General features: G+C 42.1%; 1 protein-coding gene across 5 annotated transcripts in view; it reads right to left on the bottom strand.

Moving 5' to 3' along the window:
* Positions 1-15,611, bottom strand: part of ppp1r9a (protein phosphatase 1, regulatory subunit 9A) — a 36,271-nt gene that overhangs the window by 17,523 nt on the left and 3,137 nt on the right. For 4 of the 5 annotated variants that reach the window (XM_028428458.1, XM_028428477.1, XM_028428487.1 and 1 more), the window contains exons 2-4: positions 11,771-13,249; positions 2,421-2,553; positions 1,751-1,871 (exon numbers count right to left, since the gene is read on the bottom strand). In XM_028428458.1, coding sequence (XP_028284259.1) covers positions 1,751-1,871; positions 2,421-2,553; positions 11,771-13,123 — 1,607 coding nt within the window. In that variant the 5' untranslated portion in view covers positions 13,124-13,249. Of the gene's footprint in view, positions 1-1,750; positions 1,872-2,420; positions 2,554-11,770; positions 13,250-14,406; positions 14,565-15,611 lie in introns of those variants that run through there. The other variant, XM_028428467.1, reaches the window with a different exon arrangement.

Below are 15,611 nucleotides of genomic sequence, written 5' to 3'. Positions count from 1 at the left end.
AGTGAGTGTGAGGCATCAGACCATTAAGTCTGACTCAGCAAAGGGGCAGAGGGCCTTATAGGAGGGGGGTAATGACAGGAGGAAATCACATTCTGGATACTGACTCCTCCCCTGAGTGTGAGTACAAGCACTTAGAGGGTGAATGAATGTGCAAAACTTATCAAGTATGCACTGCCCTGGAGAAAAATGAATCCCAAGCCCTCAGTTTATTTCTCTCATATTATGAACCAGGGTTTATTATGAAATCCATCATGAGGACACAGGCAGAACTGCAGCTTCCTAATAAAGGCCAGTCCTGTTTCCACATCCAATACAAATGCAGCAATATAATGTTGGAAGGCTACATTTACTGTGGCCAAACTAAATCACAATGTGCGCTATGTGGAAAGGTCAGCAGCAAATGGGGAAGTCTTAATAGCTACACCAGCGGATAGATTTTAGTGCATGTGTGCTCAGCCCACACTGCCTGCAGACTTTCACACACTGTGGAAAGGTGTTAATACTTTATAATGTTGTTTTGTCAGATTTTCTATGTTCATCCCCTTTCTTACCAGTTTATAAAATGTATTCCCTACTTACTGTGTATATTGCTGGAGAAAAAAGGTGTGAAAGAACATTTCATGGCAGCCAACAGTTTCATTATTGCTTGCCACAGCAGGAGTAATAATGGAAACATGGCGGAAAATTAATGTAAGCAAGTATAGTTTATCATCAGTAACACAGACTCTTTTTTTCATGTATTATTAACACAAGAGTATCACTGTAGAGAACTGAAACCCAGTTTTTTTCATTTGAAATAAATGAGAAAAAAAATCTACAATGAACTTCAGCACAACTTCCTCTGATCTTTTCAACTTTTCATACTTCTCCTGCTCACTGAGGGAAATGAGACTTTCTGGAGTCAGTGAATCTGTCATCTTGGAACAGATTTTTATATAACTTTTCTCACTGCTCCTCTCACTCTCTGCTTGCTTCATTTGAACTAATCTCACCGTCACATTCCTGAAAATGGCAACCGTGACTGCTACATAAAAGAAAAAAAATTAATCCCCGAAGAAAACACACCTACTGCGAAACAACCCATTTGCATTAGGGCATTAGGGTTCCCAGTTTGCATGATGAGCTTATAGTACCTTACTGTGCGCATAGTGCACTGAGCAGAATCTTTTAAACTGTTTGTGGGAACCTGACACACGTACACACTCTTAGTAGGTAGACGCTGGTCTATAGGCAGAAAGCCACAGCTTGCTTCCCTGCTGAGAAGCTGTCATCTCCTGGTTGCTTACTTTGCACTGTTTATAATGCACACAACACACATACATCATCTAGAGACATAGCGAAAAACACTGTGAATATGGAAAAATTTGTGCAGACAAGCACTTCAAAACTGCCACAGAATACAAAAGACATACTCTAACATAAAGTTTCATACACACTCACATGCATACATATCTAGTGTAAGACTTTATGTCCCAGACTGTGCCTCTCCCAGAGGATCTAATCCGAACCCCTGCTGCTAAATCTGACAGGGACAGAGTGTGACTGTGTGTGCGTGTGTATGAGAGAGAGAGAGAGAGAGAGAGAGTGAACGAGAGAGAGAGAGAGATGGTGAGCTAGTGGAGGCTGGTAAACTGTTGTGCATCTTTAAGTGCATCTTTAATCTGTCATGAGTGTAAGTGCATCTTTAACCTTGCACACGCCTTTTCATTTCAAACCAACATGTGTGATATTTGAAGAAACACCCTCTCACCTGCCGTCCCTCTCTGCGGCTCCACCCTCAATGACAGTCTTGACGAAAATGCCCAGTTTTTCCAGCCCTGCATCAGCACCGACACCCATGCCAATAATACTGATTCCTAAGCCGTCTTCATCTAGAATTCACAAAACAGGGCACTGGTTAATATTTTTTCCATTTCTTAAATTTGCTACTTGGCTTCTGGTTACATGTCAAATGCATGGTGGGTGTGAGGAAAACAGAAATAATGAATTTACTATAATACACTAGACATGTGTCTAAAAGAATTGACCTGCAGATAAACAGGAAGTATTCTAGATGGAATTCCCTCCTTTCATCCTCATTGTGCATTCATTATTCATTGTTAGGCTTACATCACAGAGAGGGATGCTGGAAACCTACAACGTAAAGTCCGCCTATTTTAGGCTCTTGGAAAGACTGAATTTCTTTGCAGCAGATGCTAGGGAATTAGGACGCATTTTAGTAAAGATGTGAACATTCAAAACAGCAAAAAATGTTTTTCAAAATTAGACAGCCTTATCGTTAGCTCAAAAATACTGAAATAATAAACCTAGATTTAAAATGAGAAACACTGTGACATCCCACATGTGGGTGATTCTGTCGATTAGGTAACTGACAGAATCCACCCCCTCATGAAAAGTTGCTCTGAGATTTTTATTCCCACCTTTCTCCAGCTCAACAGGGAAGAGCTCTAGTTTCTCCACCCTCTTCTCCAACTCGTACTCAGCAGAGGAGGCCACAGGATCCACCTCCTCATTACGTCGGTCATAGTCCTCATTGGAGTAGGTGTTGAACACCTGAGAAGTAAGCGAAAGCAAAAAACATGACTAAATATAGCTGTTCATGTTCCAGAGAGAGAACAGATTAAGAGTTGCAGACCTCAATTAATGGTTAGTGAATGGCTTAAATAGAAGCAGGTGTTGATGTGTCATAAGTAAAGCTACGCACCTAGCAACAACAAAACAACACAATTTTACACAGAGCTTTTATGTTTACAACTAGAAAAACATGTACAGAACAGCTCTGTGGTAAACCAAACCACAAATCAGCCTGTTAACTAAATGTGGTGATGGAAGGTAGGGATGCCTCTCACTCTTTCCCTGCAAGTCAGCTGTCACTTCATATCTCTTCCCATCCCAGGGCTCCCACTGGTCTCTGCACCGAGCAGGAAGGGAGAGAGCTGTGCACAAGATGACTTGTATGCTCTTGTCTCATCTACAGTGAGGTGTATTGCAGCAAAAGAATTTACGCAGATAGATAAACAAGTTCATAACGGCACCCCAGCTGTCTCTGTGACTGACAGACACCTGCACACCGAGGCTGGCTGCGGCTGCTATTATTATCTGAGACACTACTGACATTTGGTGTTGTCTCCCACAAGCTCAGAGAGGGTATCACACTTTTAGCTCAGTGACGTCAATCATCACTTATTCACAATGCTGCATCTGTGATCACAGAGCAGATCGGTACGATCAACATCAATAAAAATCAATGTATCATAAGCATAATAATAAGCAATACATTTGTTGTCAATATTTGACTAAATGTCAAAATATTTGTGCTTTTAGTGACGAGAAGTTTGATCCTCACCACACAATAAAGATGCGATAAATCACAGGAAATGGCACTCATTGGTTGGAGCCAGTATGATGGTTGTGTGCACAGCTTGGGTGCATTGATAGCGTGATGCTGTCAGAGATGGTTTTTATTCTTTCCTCTGCGTGAGCTCTGTCCATGACCCCCCTGTCATCAATCATTCAGTGTGATCAACAGCCCTGCATTATTAATGCTTGCATGCACACACACACACACACACACACACACACACACATATGTATAGAAAACACACATATGGAGTACACAACCTTGCACACACATACACTGCAGACAAATGCTAACACCAGCGCTTGCACTGTCCTGGCCACCATTGGCAGTCAGTACACTCTCTAATGGCCTCTCTCAGTCACTGTGTGTGCTATCTACAAACACATTAGCATGTGGTCAGTCACTTGAGAGAGAGAGAGAGGAGGTCATGGAGGAAGCTGAGGACAGATGAGGGTGGATCTGTGAGGTGGTGGCGGTGCAGTGATGGAGACAGATAAGAAAAGGGCAGGAAAGGGAATTCAACAAATCTAAGTGGTGGATTTAGTGAAAAGGCAAAAAGAGACAATCGAGCAACGGTGACCAAGCGAGGGAGTGACATGACAAATTAAACAGCATGCACAGGGGAAATAAGAATGGACACAGACTGAAAGATAAACACAGAGGCAGACTGCACCATCAATTGGAAATCATTTCCATGCAAATACACCTGATGGTTATCTGGCTCTATAAAGGAAAATCATGGCACCTGTCCCCATCTTGTCCAAAACCACCTGGTTACCCAAAGTAACACGGCAATGATTGTTTACTCATTTTGGTTTGAACTCTGAAAGCAACACAGCAGCTCACAAATTCTCCATTAAGGAGTAAAGGCGGTAGAAGGACTTACTGAAATGCAAAGGTCAACAAGTGCCGACTAATAACTGATTCCACTGTCAGAGCTAGTTTGAGTAAAGAAAAATGTTCACACTTTTCTTCCTGAGGTAGAGTGCAGTAAATCTTCCTGTTCTCTGACAATAATTGGATTTTGTTCTGGCATAATATTATTCTGGCTGATCTGATGTAACAGCAGAAGGGGAAAAGGGATTTGATACGCCGTAGTGAGACTGTGTTTAACCTTGGCGATGTGGTAGGAGACCGCTGCCCGCTGTTTTCATCACTACAGGGAGCTGAAAAATGGTCAGCACATAAGACCAGACCAGTAGTCAGACAGCTGTGAGGCTGCTTCGTGACACCTGTATAACGTTTCTGCAATTCAACAGCATTGAGCAACAGCAGACTCCTGATATAGGAGTGGTGAGGGGAGGATTGACATGTTGGTTGGCCCCATAAAAAAAGATGAGCTATTCAGCTTTACATGCAGTTCAATACAGAAGGTGAGACATGAAATAAAACCTGACAGCTTCACCAAACACAGTTTGAAGCATATCAATATGTTGATACATATAATCCAATAAAGTGATCGATCGATGGAGTGATACAGTGAAAGTCAGAGCATTCCCCTGTTATCTCTTAATGACTGTGTGTAATTTATGCCTTTATCGCATCATGATGACAAACAAACAATGACAAGTCTTCACTTTCAAGTGCTCTTGGTGTGGGCTGAGGCACGTTATTATGTGTAATACCGGTAATTGTAATTCAGTTTTTATTGAAGAGGCTTCACACAAGGACAGCCACTATAAATGGAAGTACAGTATAGTATAATAGACCTCTGGAACTGAATTGAAACAGTCTTTTGGGGGATTTAACACAACACAACCATTTACATGTAAATATGTTCATCTCCGCTGAATCTCCATTCTTCTGGAACGGCTGGAATAAAAGTGCTTCACTTGAACAGTTTTTACTTCTCAAATCTGATATTTAAACTTTAGAGATTATTAACAACTTTGTCATTTTCGAACCCCTCTCCGCCTCTTCTCACCCATCATCCATGCAGTACATTGATATAACGTGCTACACATGGTATGCACACTTTTTACATATTCTGTCAGTCCACACATCTCTAACAACAGAATCGTTGGCAGTTAAGTGCAGACCAGACAGTGGTTCTGCTTGGACAGGCAGTCTTGTTATCTCTCTGCCTCACAGAAGGATGGAGGGAGTTTTGCTCTGACTCCTCTGAAATGCAGCTGCTGTTACACTGCAGAACCCTGAACCACTGACTTCAATGAAGCCGAAGCCTATCTCGCTGTTGGGCAAGCCCATTTGCTCTCCTGCTAGCAGGGAATTAGCCCATGGCAATAACTCTAGGATATAGGAATTGGAGGCTAGCGAAAAGGTAAAAAAAAGCAAAGTGCATGCAGGAGATACAGCAATTTTAAGACAAATGGAGCAGTAGTAAATGAAAAAGAAGATCCACTGAGAGAGAAAGAGAATGACTCATACGATTCATGGGTTACAGCAGCAACTTACTGAACAGTGAAACAGGCAATAACAGAGAAATCAAGAAAAGAAAATGAAAAAAGAAAAACTGTGGACTGGGTAGGGCTGGGGGGGTAATTTGCTCCAGGGTTGTCTGAGTCCCTGCTTAAGATGGCACGGCATGGCACCCATTCCCATCAAACAGCCTCTGATGGTATTAAACTAGGTCTTTGGTGTATTGGTGCCAGTGCTGTCACCCGGGCCTGCAACTTCCAGGCACTGGACACTGCCCAGGGGCATTATGAGGTTGGAAAACACAGAAAAATGTTCCTATTGCTACTGGCCTGAGCCCACCAATCCCTGCAGTGGATTAACTACTGCCTGGCACACACACACACATAAACACACACAGTCTGGCCTGCTGCAACACCTCAGCACATTTACATTCCACTTCTTCTACTTGCGGCCACCCACACATACACTCACGAACACACACACTGACCAGACATTCGCTGATGATGGAAAGGAATTAACCTCAGACAGAGACTGATATATATATAAAGACGTGGAGATAGGATGCGATGCTGATGGAAACATTCAGTACACACTAACATACAGTTCATTTAAGACCAACCTTTCCCTGTTTTATACATGCACTATCATCCATCTGAGGAAGTGACACTGACAGGGAATGCCACAAAGTCAGCATTTCTTTTTTTAACCTCCACTTCTGCATACAGAATAGACACACACACACACACACAATGTGTATATCTATGTAAGAAAAACTCCACAATCTTCTCCAGGAAAAATACAAGATATAAAGGGACAGATCACTCCAAAATGTCTGCAGTGATATTAAACATCTAGAATTTGTTGGTGTGAGTGGCTGAGGTTTTGCTGCCAAATGATAAGCAGGATAAGCACTAGATTTTGTGGTGAACTGCCACTTTTATTGTAGACTCTTTTTTTACTTAAAATGATCAAAGTTTATTTAGATCATTTTGTGTGTGTACTGTGTTTGTACTGCACCAGGCCTGTTTTTCCCCACTCAAGAATGCATTTCAGTTTTCTGTCACAATACCACTGTTTGCCATGACTCCCACACAGAGAAAAGAGAGAGGGGCCAGCATAAAACAAGGGGGCAAAGGATATTATCATGTATAGTGAGTGGGAGGGAGGGATCAAAACTAACACAACAACATGTTGATTGTTACAGAAAATACCCACTTGCTATGCTATGTAATTCATTAGGCTGCAATAATGACCTGGCTGAGTGTGGGACCATATTTCTACAAAGCATAATAACCGCTCTGTCTGATCTGGACTGTTGTGAATGTGGCACAGATCCCTAAAATTATCCGAGACGGGACAAAAATTAAATTATGGTTGATGGTTTCTGGTGACCTTAATTGTGTTTCTGACTCACTATAAACAGGGACATAGTGACACTGTCACAGCAGCAGACTGAACCTTCCTAAGCACAAGCTTAGCAGTCACTGAGTACATTGTGTCACTGAGTTCTGTGGCAGTTTTTACTCCAATAAAAACTCACAGCTTACTGATAATTTCACTAACACAGGGGCCAGATTGGGTATAGGTGGGGGGATATGATGGTTCGTGACACAGTCTGTCGTGTGGCGACTGACCAGCCCTCAGAAACCACGAGGCACATCTCGCCTTTCCTTGATCATTAAAAATGCATCCCGGAGGGAAGATCGGGTGACACCGAAACAAGAAAACAAAAACACAACTAAATTAATAATGGAGTGACTAAGCTTCAAGCATGCACACGCATCCAACACCTGAGTCAAGAGTAGTTGTACCTGTCAAGAGATAGGAAAAATCTGTGGATTTGTTTTTCCATTGACAGCGTGACTACTACACAGACACAATATTTCTCAGGACAGGTTGGAGTGAATAATGTGTTGTTTAATGCTTGCTTTTTAGAATAGAGACACAAAGCCCTAGGCCACAATGGAACCATATTTAAAAACAAATGACATAACATGCATGTTGTATTTTTGTGTGGTATAAGATCTAGTCTTATACCACAGTCTAGTCTAGTTAGTCTTGTTATGGGCATTTTGATTTAAGCTCCCCAGAAGAAGCTTTACCAAAACACCTGACTGTCAGTCTGACTGAGCTCAGCCGCTGCTTTTGAGACCTGTCTAGCTAACCAAAATGTCAGCTTTTGCAAAGCTGCTGTTGCAGCGTTGGAACTATCTTCTAACAAAACCCTGTTCTCTGCCATTGTATCCAGCCATAGATTGCATAATGAGGAATTGGACAGGCAGCTTTACTGAGCTTTCAGAGCGAAAACACTAGGTGCAACACAGTGCTGCTGCAGACTTATTTAAAAATGATATGTCCGTATTAAATCCAAAATTCAAGCAATGCTTCCTCACATAATATCATCATCCAGAGTCAGACAGTCTGCTCTAGAGTACAGTAATCCTTTCTATCAGAAAACACATTCAGAAAGCAAAGTTCCAGGCAACAGGCCATCTCATTTCAGTTGGCCCCTACAAGACTGTATTAGGTGATGCTCCAGATACAGACGCACATGTTTACTGGTGATCCGTGTACATAATATTGTTGGATAAACGCTCATGTACAGAGGAGTGCACTGAAAAATCAATCTCCTAACGCCTGGCAAGTCAGAGGATCAGCACTGAGAGCTGTTTTTTCAGCCCCAGCAATTTTGTCTTTATGTTCTTGTTCCAGTAAAATACAAGATGAGTCTGTAAATTGGTTTTTGATGCTGCAAACCGCAGAAGTCAGAGAGAAATGTGTGTAGGTTGTTTTCCTAATCAAGTATTTGCAGTGGTATTTAATCTGCAAGTATGAACACATCACTTCAAGGCAAATGACTCAGTGACCACATGCATACATCATGTCATTTAAATATAGAAAAATGCATCTCATATATTCATCATGAAGGACACATAACGCCAATCAAAAAAAGTCTACTCGGAGACATCTACAAATCTGTGACACACATCTATCATATTGATTATAGCCATGCTGCTCAGCACTTACAGTGCAGCAGCAGAATGTAATGGACCAAACACCAGCCTCTTTGATCCACTAACACACAGCATGCAGAGCTGAGGGGCTGATTACAGAGCCACTTCAGTGGCTATTTAACTGGTTCTCCACTCATCACATCTACTTAATTCTATTAAGATATTGTGGCGTCATGACTGATGAAAATACAGCTCCTTTACAGTGTCATTACAAAGGTGAAGTAAATGCCACATAAGAGGAGACTGACACAGCCGTCTCCTGTCAAACTCCAGGGGATGCAGATCAGGAAAGAGGGAGAGAGAACACACTGCATGGTAAAAACAAATCTGCAACAAGTGACAGATGGTTTAAAGCTTTTGGGATCTATGTGCGATCAAACACCTGAGAAAACTAGAGAGGGGAACATCACACATTATTTTAATCTACATAGAACAACAGCACATCTAAAGTGGGACAGAAGACTGGATCTAGTGAATGTTGGACAACCAACCTAATGTCAAGGATAAAATCGGCTGCTCGAATGAACATCAGACCTGATTTTCCTCTGTAGGTCAGCTCCTTCTGGAAGGCAGGATGCCTCGACCACTGGCTCTAAGCAGTGCTCTCTCACTGGGTCAGCGAGGATGTAACAGCTCTACTCACTGCAGGCAGTGCACAGATAAAGCTGGGGGTGCAGAGATGTCTTTAGTTTTGAGAGTATTTGGTAATACTGTAAACCAGTTACTGTCAAGGGACTACCACAGTTAATCTTATGGCAGACATGAATATCTGAATCAAATTTCACGAGAATCCTTTCAATTACTCTTCAGATATTCCACTCAGGACTGAAGTGGTGAGCCAAAAACTAGGTTTATAGCAAAATCAGCACAATAATCAGCTGGACCTGTTAAGTCTTCTCAAACATAAATCAGTGTTTACAAAACTGGTTGTGGGTCATCTTCTCCCTGTGAAGATTTCTAAATTAATTAAGCTTTCAAAGCTGGCAGGTTGGACTGATTTATCCGCTTTACACAACAGAATGGGCGGGACTAAGACATATTACACAAAGAGAACGGGAATGTTAGGTTTTAGATTATAAGAGGGCAGTTTAGTTCTTTATAGTCTCCTCCCACAGGGGTCAAGCTGGACTCGTGTGGGGCTGTAGACTGAGAGAACAGCTTTGTGTCCTTCACTATATGGATGAACAAAAGACAGAACCCTGTTTGTTCTTGGTGTGCTGAAAGGAGGAGGGTGTGTGTGTGTGAGATGAAGAAATGGGAGGAGTGCATGTCTAATTGTGCATGTGCGTCTCTGTAGGGGTGGGGGCCGTTCCTCACTTGAATTTTCTATATGATAAATGAGCGTCAGCCCTTTTCATAGAAAACAGAAGCCTGAAACGACAGACACACAACAACAGGGGTTGTTATTCCTGGCCAGGCCAACATAAATGGGACAACAAGCTTTGCAGTGTTCATTATTACTGTACAGCTAAAATGAAAGTTTCGTTAATGTCAAGTTTTCTATTAATTCATTTGAAAGGTATATATAAAACATGAATAAACTGTATTAAGTATTGCACTAAAGCAGATACATTTATCACTAAAATCTGCAGTGAGTGTCTGTTTATGGATGTTTGATGTGTCCCAAGGACACATTTTGCAGAGACAGTAGAAGGTAAAGAGTGTGTTAACACCATATCTTCTTTAAAAAAATAACTTGACTAAGAGCTCAGATTACAACATGTTAATAGGACTGATTTAGAACCTGTGGAATGTTTGGGCCCTATCTACCTTCAAGACCTTTTTGGGTCTAGATAATTAATACATACAAAATATTTGGTGCTACATAGACTGGAAATGCTATGGCAACTGCTGCGATGTAATTACATGGTGCATTTGACCACGGTCCTCTCAAAGTGCTTGTTTTAGCCAAGAAAAGGCTCAGATTGTTATTATAACTGTCCCACCCCATTATCTATAGTCAAACAGACTTGGGTCTGACAACATAAAAGTAACTTACTGTTCTCTCAAGGAATGATTTGTGTTTAGTAATACCCCAGTTGATGCAACAATACCTCACAAAGATTTCAGTTAGCAGTGCTACAAATGAAAAACAAAAACTTCTTCTAAACTGTGCCTTGAAAATAATGACGAGCAATGTAAAGCATGTTTACAACTCTTAACGTTAATCTTATTGATTCTAAATACTTCAGGATAAAGACTGAAAAATATTTTCCATAATCTTCCAAATCCATTTTCCCCTTCCACAAACAACACTAGCGGCATTGTATCCCACTAAGAAGTAAAAATGACATTAAAATACTACAAGGATGATGCAACGCATAGCTTTCCATGTTAAAGATAATCAGATTATATGAAAAAAAAATCTTGAAGAGTTGACTTGTTAAGAAGAAAATGAAACACTTCACCTTTTTTTCTATTTGCTACAATTACCACATTTCCACCCTCTGTGACGATCCAGGTTAAAATCTACTCTTTACTGTAACCTTGCAGGAAGGTTATACAATAAACAGACAGACCATGGATCCACTATATTGTTTTGACATATCCTGGGTTCTGGGTTGAAAAAAAAAACACAAACAATATTTTGTGTGAAAACTGTGTGGGTGCAGGACCAGCATGACTAACACATGCACAGATGTTCTGCTCATGAACATGTCAAGTTCCCAGAGGGCGACGCTTTGACCCTCAAACCGTGCATCACAAAACAGCCTTTACCGTTAGGGAGCAACACCTACAGCACCTAGCAGTTAGATATTTTATCTACAATATAGGAGAAGTCACTAATCCTTAAACAATATTAAGGTTTTGCAAGCAAAAACCATAATCTCATTCGGATAATGCTATAACCACAATGATCAGCTGTATAACAATAACCCCATAAAAAGAAAACTGAATTCAGAGTTCTGTGTTGTTTTAACCTACTTTCAATAAGAGCTTTATGGTGGGATTGTGTTTAGTGTGTTTACACAATTAAGGCTTCTACAAAACCCTTTCTACTCAGAATCCAGCTTACTGTAATGGGAGAGGTGCTGAAGCGAATCTTCCTCTTTGGAGGGATGTCATCTTTGTTTTCTTCTGGCAGACCAGGAATCTCTGTCAGGTCACAGCCTGGGTCATACACAATATCTTCATCATCACCATACAGTTCATCCTCAGGATCCGTGTAGCTCTCCCCCCAACCCTGGTAACAGGCGTCACCGTCTGCGTTAAAAATCACTCGCTCATTTCCAGTGTACTCCTCATCAGGATCCTCCGCCTGGTCCTTGGGAGATTCAGAAGGTTTGTCTTTCTTAGTGGTGTCCTTGTCCTCTTGGCTTGTTGGGGTTGGCATCGGCTCTTCAAAATCTTTGTTGGTAATCACAGCACCATGTGTAGGTTTGGAGGCTTTAGAGACCCCTAGATTCTCAATCTGTTTTCTTGTATCTGAAGATTTCTCCTCTTCTTCACAAGAGCCATTGACCTGATTTCCATTGGTGGTGACGCCAGACAATCGCCCTCTGTCCCCTACTTCAGAATCATCATCCTTGCCTTCCTTCTGTGGGACTTCGGGTTTTTGTTCTGTCTCTGCCCCAGGACTTGGGCTTAGGAGGTCTTCAGAAGATGAGGATGCAGGAAACTTGCCCCCTACCTTGTTGCGGTAGGTTCCACGAACAGGAGATTGTCGTGAGTCATCCTCACTGAGATCTCCACCAGGGCGGTGGAATCCATCGGGGGAGTAGAGGGCTCGTCTGCTGATTCCTCTGTAGGAAACACCCTGATTGTGTTGGTCTGCATTTTCAAAAACAGCACTGAGCTGACTGACAGTTGGTGAGGACGCCTCTGTTCTGGAGCACAGTGAGTCCAAGGAGTCAGTGCTGCCTCGGTTAGATCTTGCCCCTCGCCAGTCATCGAGGTGCTCATGGGACCCCCTTTTGTCACGTCCGTACGGAAAGACTGGAGACTGGGATTGATCACGTGACTGCTGCTCAAAAAGCCTCCTGGTTTCAGAGAACTTCGCTCCAGCACCTCCAATTCGTTCAGATGAGGAGGAGTGCTGGAGTTTTATCACTGATCCATCAGACTTGTTGATAAAATTGGTGGGCTTCACCAGCTTTTGAGGTGAGGAATCATCATGACCCCTGGCTTTAGCTGTGGCATTTTCAGTGCCCATCTGCATGAACATGTCCTTAATGCGACTGACATGAGCACCATACTGACGGCCCCTGGGTTGTTTAACCCGCTCGAGGTCTTTGGGCTTCGAGTCTCCATCGATCCGAGGCTGGTCGAAGGCCTTCTTTAGTGCTTGAAACTCAGCTCGGTAGGCATTACGGTGGGGGGAGGCACTCCGGAGGCTGGTTCTCTCCCCCGTGGCCTCCGTCTTCAGCATGATGATGTCTTTGGATTCAGAGGAGATGTCAGCATCGCCGTGGCCTCATTACAACATAAGGGAGTGAGGAGTCTAGTTTGAACTACTGCAGCACTGATCTGAGTCCAGGTGATGTTACAGGTCCACCTACAGAGACACAGAGAAACATTAATGCATGATGTAAGTCCAAAGAGAAAAATATTTATACAGGTAACATCACTTAAACTGAGAGGGGCACTTTTTAAATCATGATTATGCTCGATAATAGATTTTTACCATCAATAACACTTTTCACAAAGATGAAGACCAAATGAATTACAGATGCTGTGCATGATATAAAAAACTCTTTGTGGAGAACTATGGAAGCCTATTAGACTCTAAAAGCACTTTGACAATGCTGTGTATTCAGCACTGCTGGGCTGTTAACCTCAAATCAATATCATTGTGGACGTCAGTGTAAAGATGCTCTCTTTTTATTTAAAGTGGTGCTGTGATGTAGGAAATACTGTTAGCTCTCTACCCTTCTGTTTTCTACAGTAAGCCCTGCACACTAAGACATCCCTCAACTCTAAACCATCACTGACATGATGGAGATTCCTACTAAAAACCAGCCCTCAAACATGGCTGTTATTAGATGCAATCAAAGACATCTTGGAGAAATAATACGATACAATACAAGGCCTGTGGGAGCAGTAGGAAAGGACAGCTGTAGTTAAATATTCTATACCTATACAGCCATTAATAATCCAGTTTAGAAATGCATCCACAAAGAGGAAGATGAAATCTGACACAATAACTGAGAGATTTAAACAAAACATCTGGGACACGGAGAATCCATTAACCTAAGTTGTGCTGTAACCCACAGGCTGGAGAGATGCAGCAGCAGCAGCGGTGACTGGAACGTCCTGCTTCAATATTCATTATTCACCATGCTGGACTCTTACTGGTCCCTAACACATATGTGTAAAAACCAATCATGGGTTTAAACTTATGGAACATGCTGTGCTGCTTGAAAAGATATTGCACAAGAAAAAAAAGAGGGAAATAACGTTAGAGGCTGAGGATGAAGTGGCTTAACATCACATAAACAGGCGCACATCAGCCTCACACCGCACACAACATGACAGCTCAGGTTCCCCCTCTCTTCTGACTGACACCCTTTATTTATTTACATTTTTCCTTCTGCACATTTCTGCACAAACACACGCACGACTGAGCTTTTTTAATGATTGCAAGAAGACCAAGTTAACCACAAACAACAGCGATGTTGCTTCACTGTTACAAAAACAAAGAGTCAGACTTACATTCATGGCTCCTGGTTCGTTGGACGCGCGATACAAATAAAAAATGTAATCCACAGAGTAAACTTGTGCTGATCGTGATGCTTTCGCTGCAAAGCCTTTCCAATATAACATCTCTCTCCCTCGCTGGTAAAATAGTCCTGGACGGAATCGCCACTATAGAAACGCTCGGACATACTAGAGCCGATACAACGCCATTGCAGGCAGTGGGTGATGCTGCCAGTCGCACAATAGGGGTGTCGGTGCAATTTGGCAGCGCATCTCACTGAGAGCTGCACTGTGGCAGCATTCACAGGACGCCAGGGTCCGATGTACGTCCGCAGTGTGGTGAAGTAAACTTGCTTAGCTGCAGTGATAGCTGGTGATTTGCAGATGTAAAGCCTCATGTGACAGGTGTTAAAACCTGAACTGCGGCAATGGTTCGGTCCGGTAATCTGCTGCGCGGAGCGGAGCGGAGGGGGCTTCAGTGAGCTGCAGTCTGGCATAAATACCAACACACAGCAACTGTAACTTCACTGGGTGCTTTATTGTTCATCAATGGGCATTGGGCGGGGTACAGAGGGTCAAGGAGCAGTCTGGCTGAGTGTGATCGGTGTTTATAAGGGCTGTCCAAAGTATGGGGTGGGGTCCGGTGAGGGGCCCTGAGAAGAAGACTTCAGAAAAATAAGCAAAAGTTGGATTTTATTGCTTATCCTTTGACAAAATGTTAAGCACCTTACCAGCCTGGCCATCATAATTAAATTATACTAAAAATAAAAATAAAAATATATTTTCTTTTAATCATGGATTTTTGCTTTGGACCTATCGAAATTTTCCTTTTTTATTCCAGCAAACTAGTTTTTGCTTAACATAAGTCCATTTCTACCACTGATACAGTGTAAGAATGTAGGATTTAATTAGTGTCAGTGTAAAAATTTGTAGCTGTTGGGTCACATAAAAGTCAACAGACTCAGCACAGGACCGGATTCATGTGATAAAACAAAAAGGAAGCTTTGTTAACATCCAAACGTGTGCCTTTCACCAAGTTATATCATTGATTTTGATGTGTTATAAAAGATGGCATTGTTGCTTATAATAGTACTGCATAAACACCGGACTGGGTTGGATACAACTATTCTTAAAAGCTTGTTTTATTTTATGGATTATTAAAAGTGATATAATGTCACGTTTGACTCACGTTTTTGCAGTCAAGTCATAATCTACTAAAA

The sequence above is a fragment of the Parambassis ranga genome, chromosome 2 (assembly GCF_900634625.1).
Source record: "Parambassis ranga chromosome 2, fParRan2.1, whole genome shotgun sequence".
Lineage (NCBI taxonomy): Eukaryota > Metazoa > Chordata > Actinopteri > Ambassidae > Parambassis > Parambassis ranga.
The sequence above is the reverse complement of the archived record's forward strand: the minus strand, read 5'-3'. Positions and strand labels throughout refer to the sequence as shown.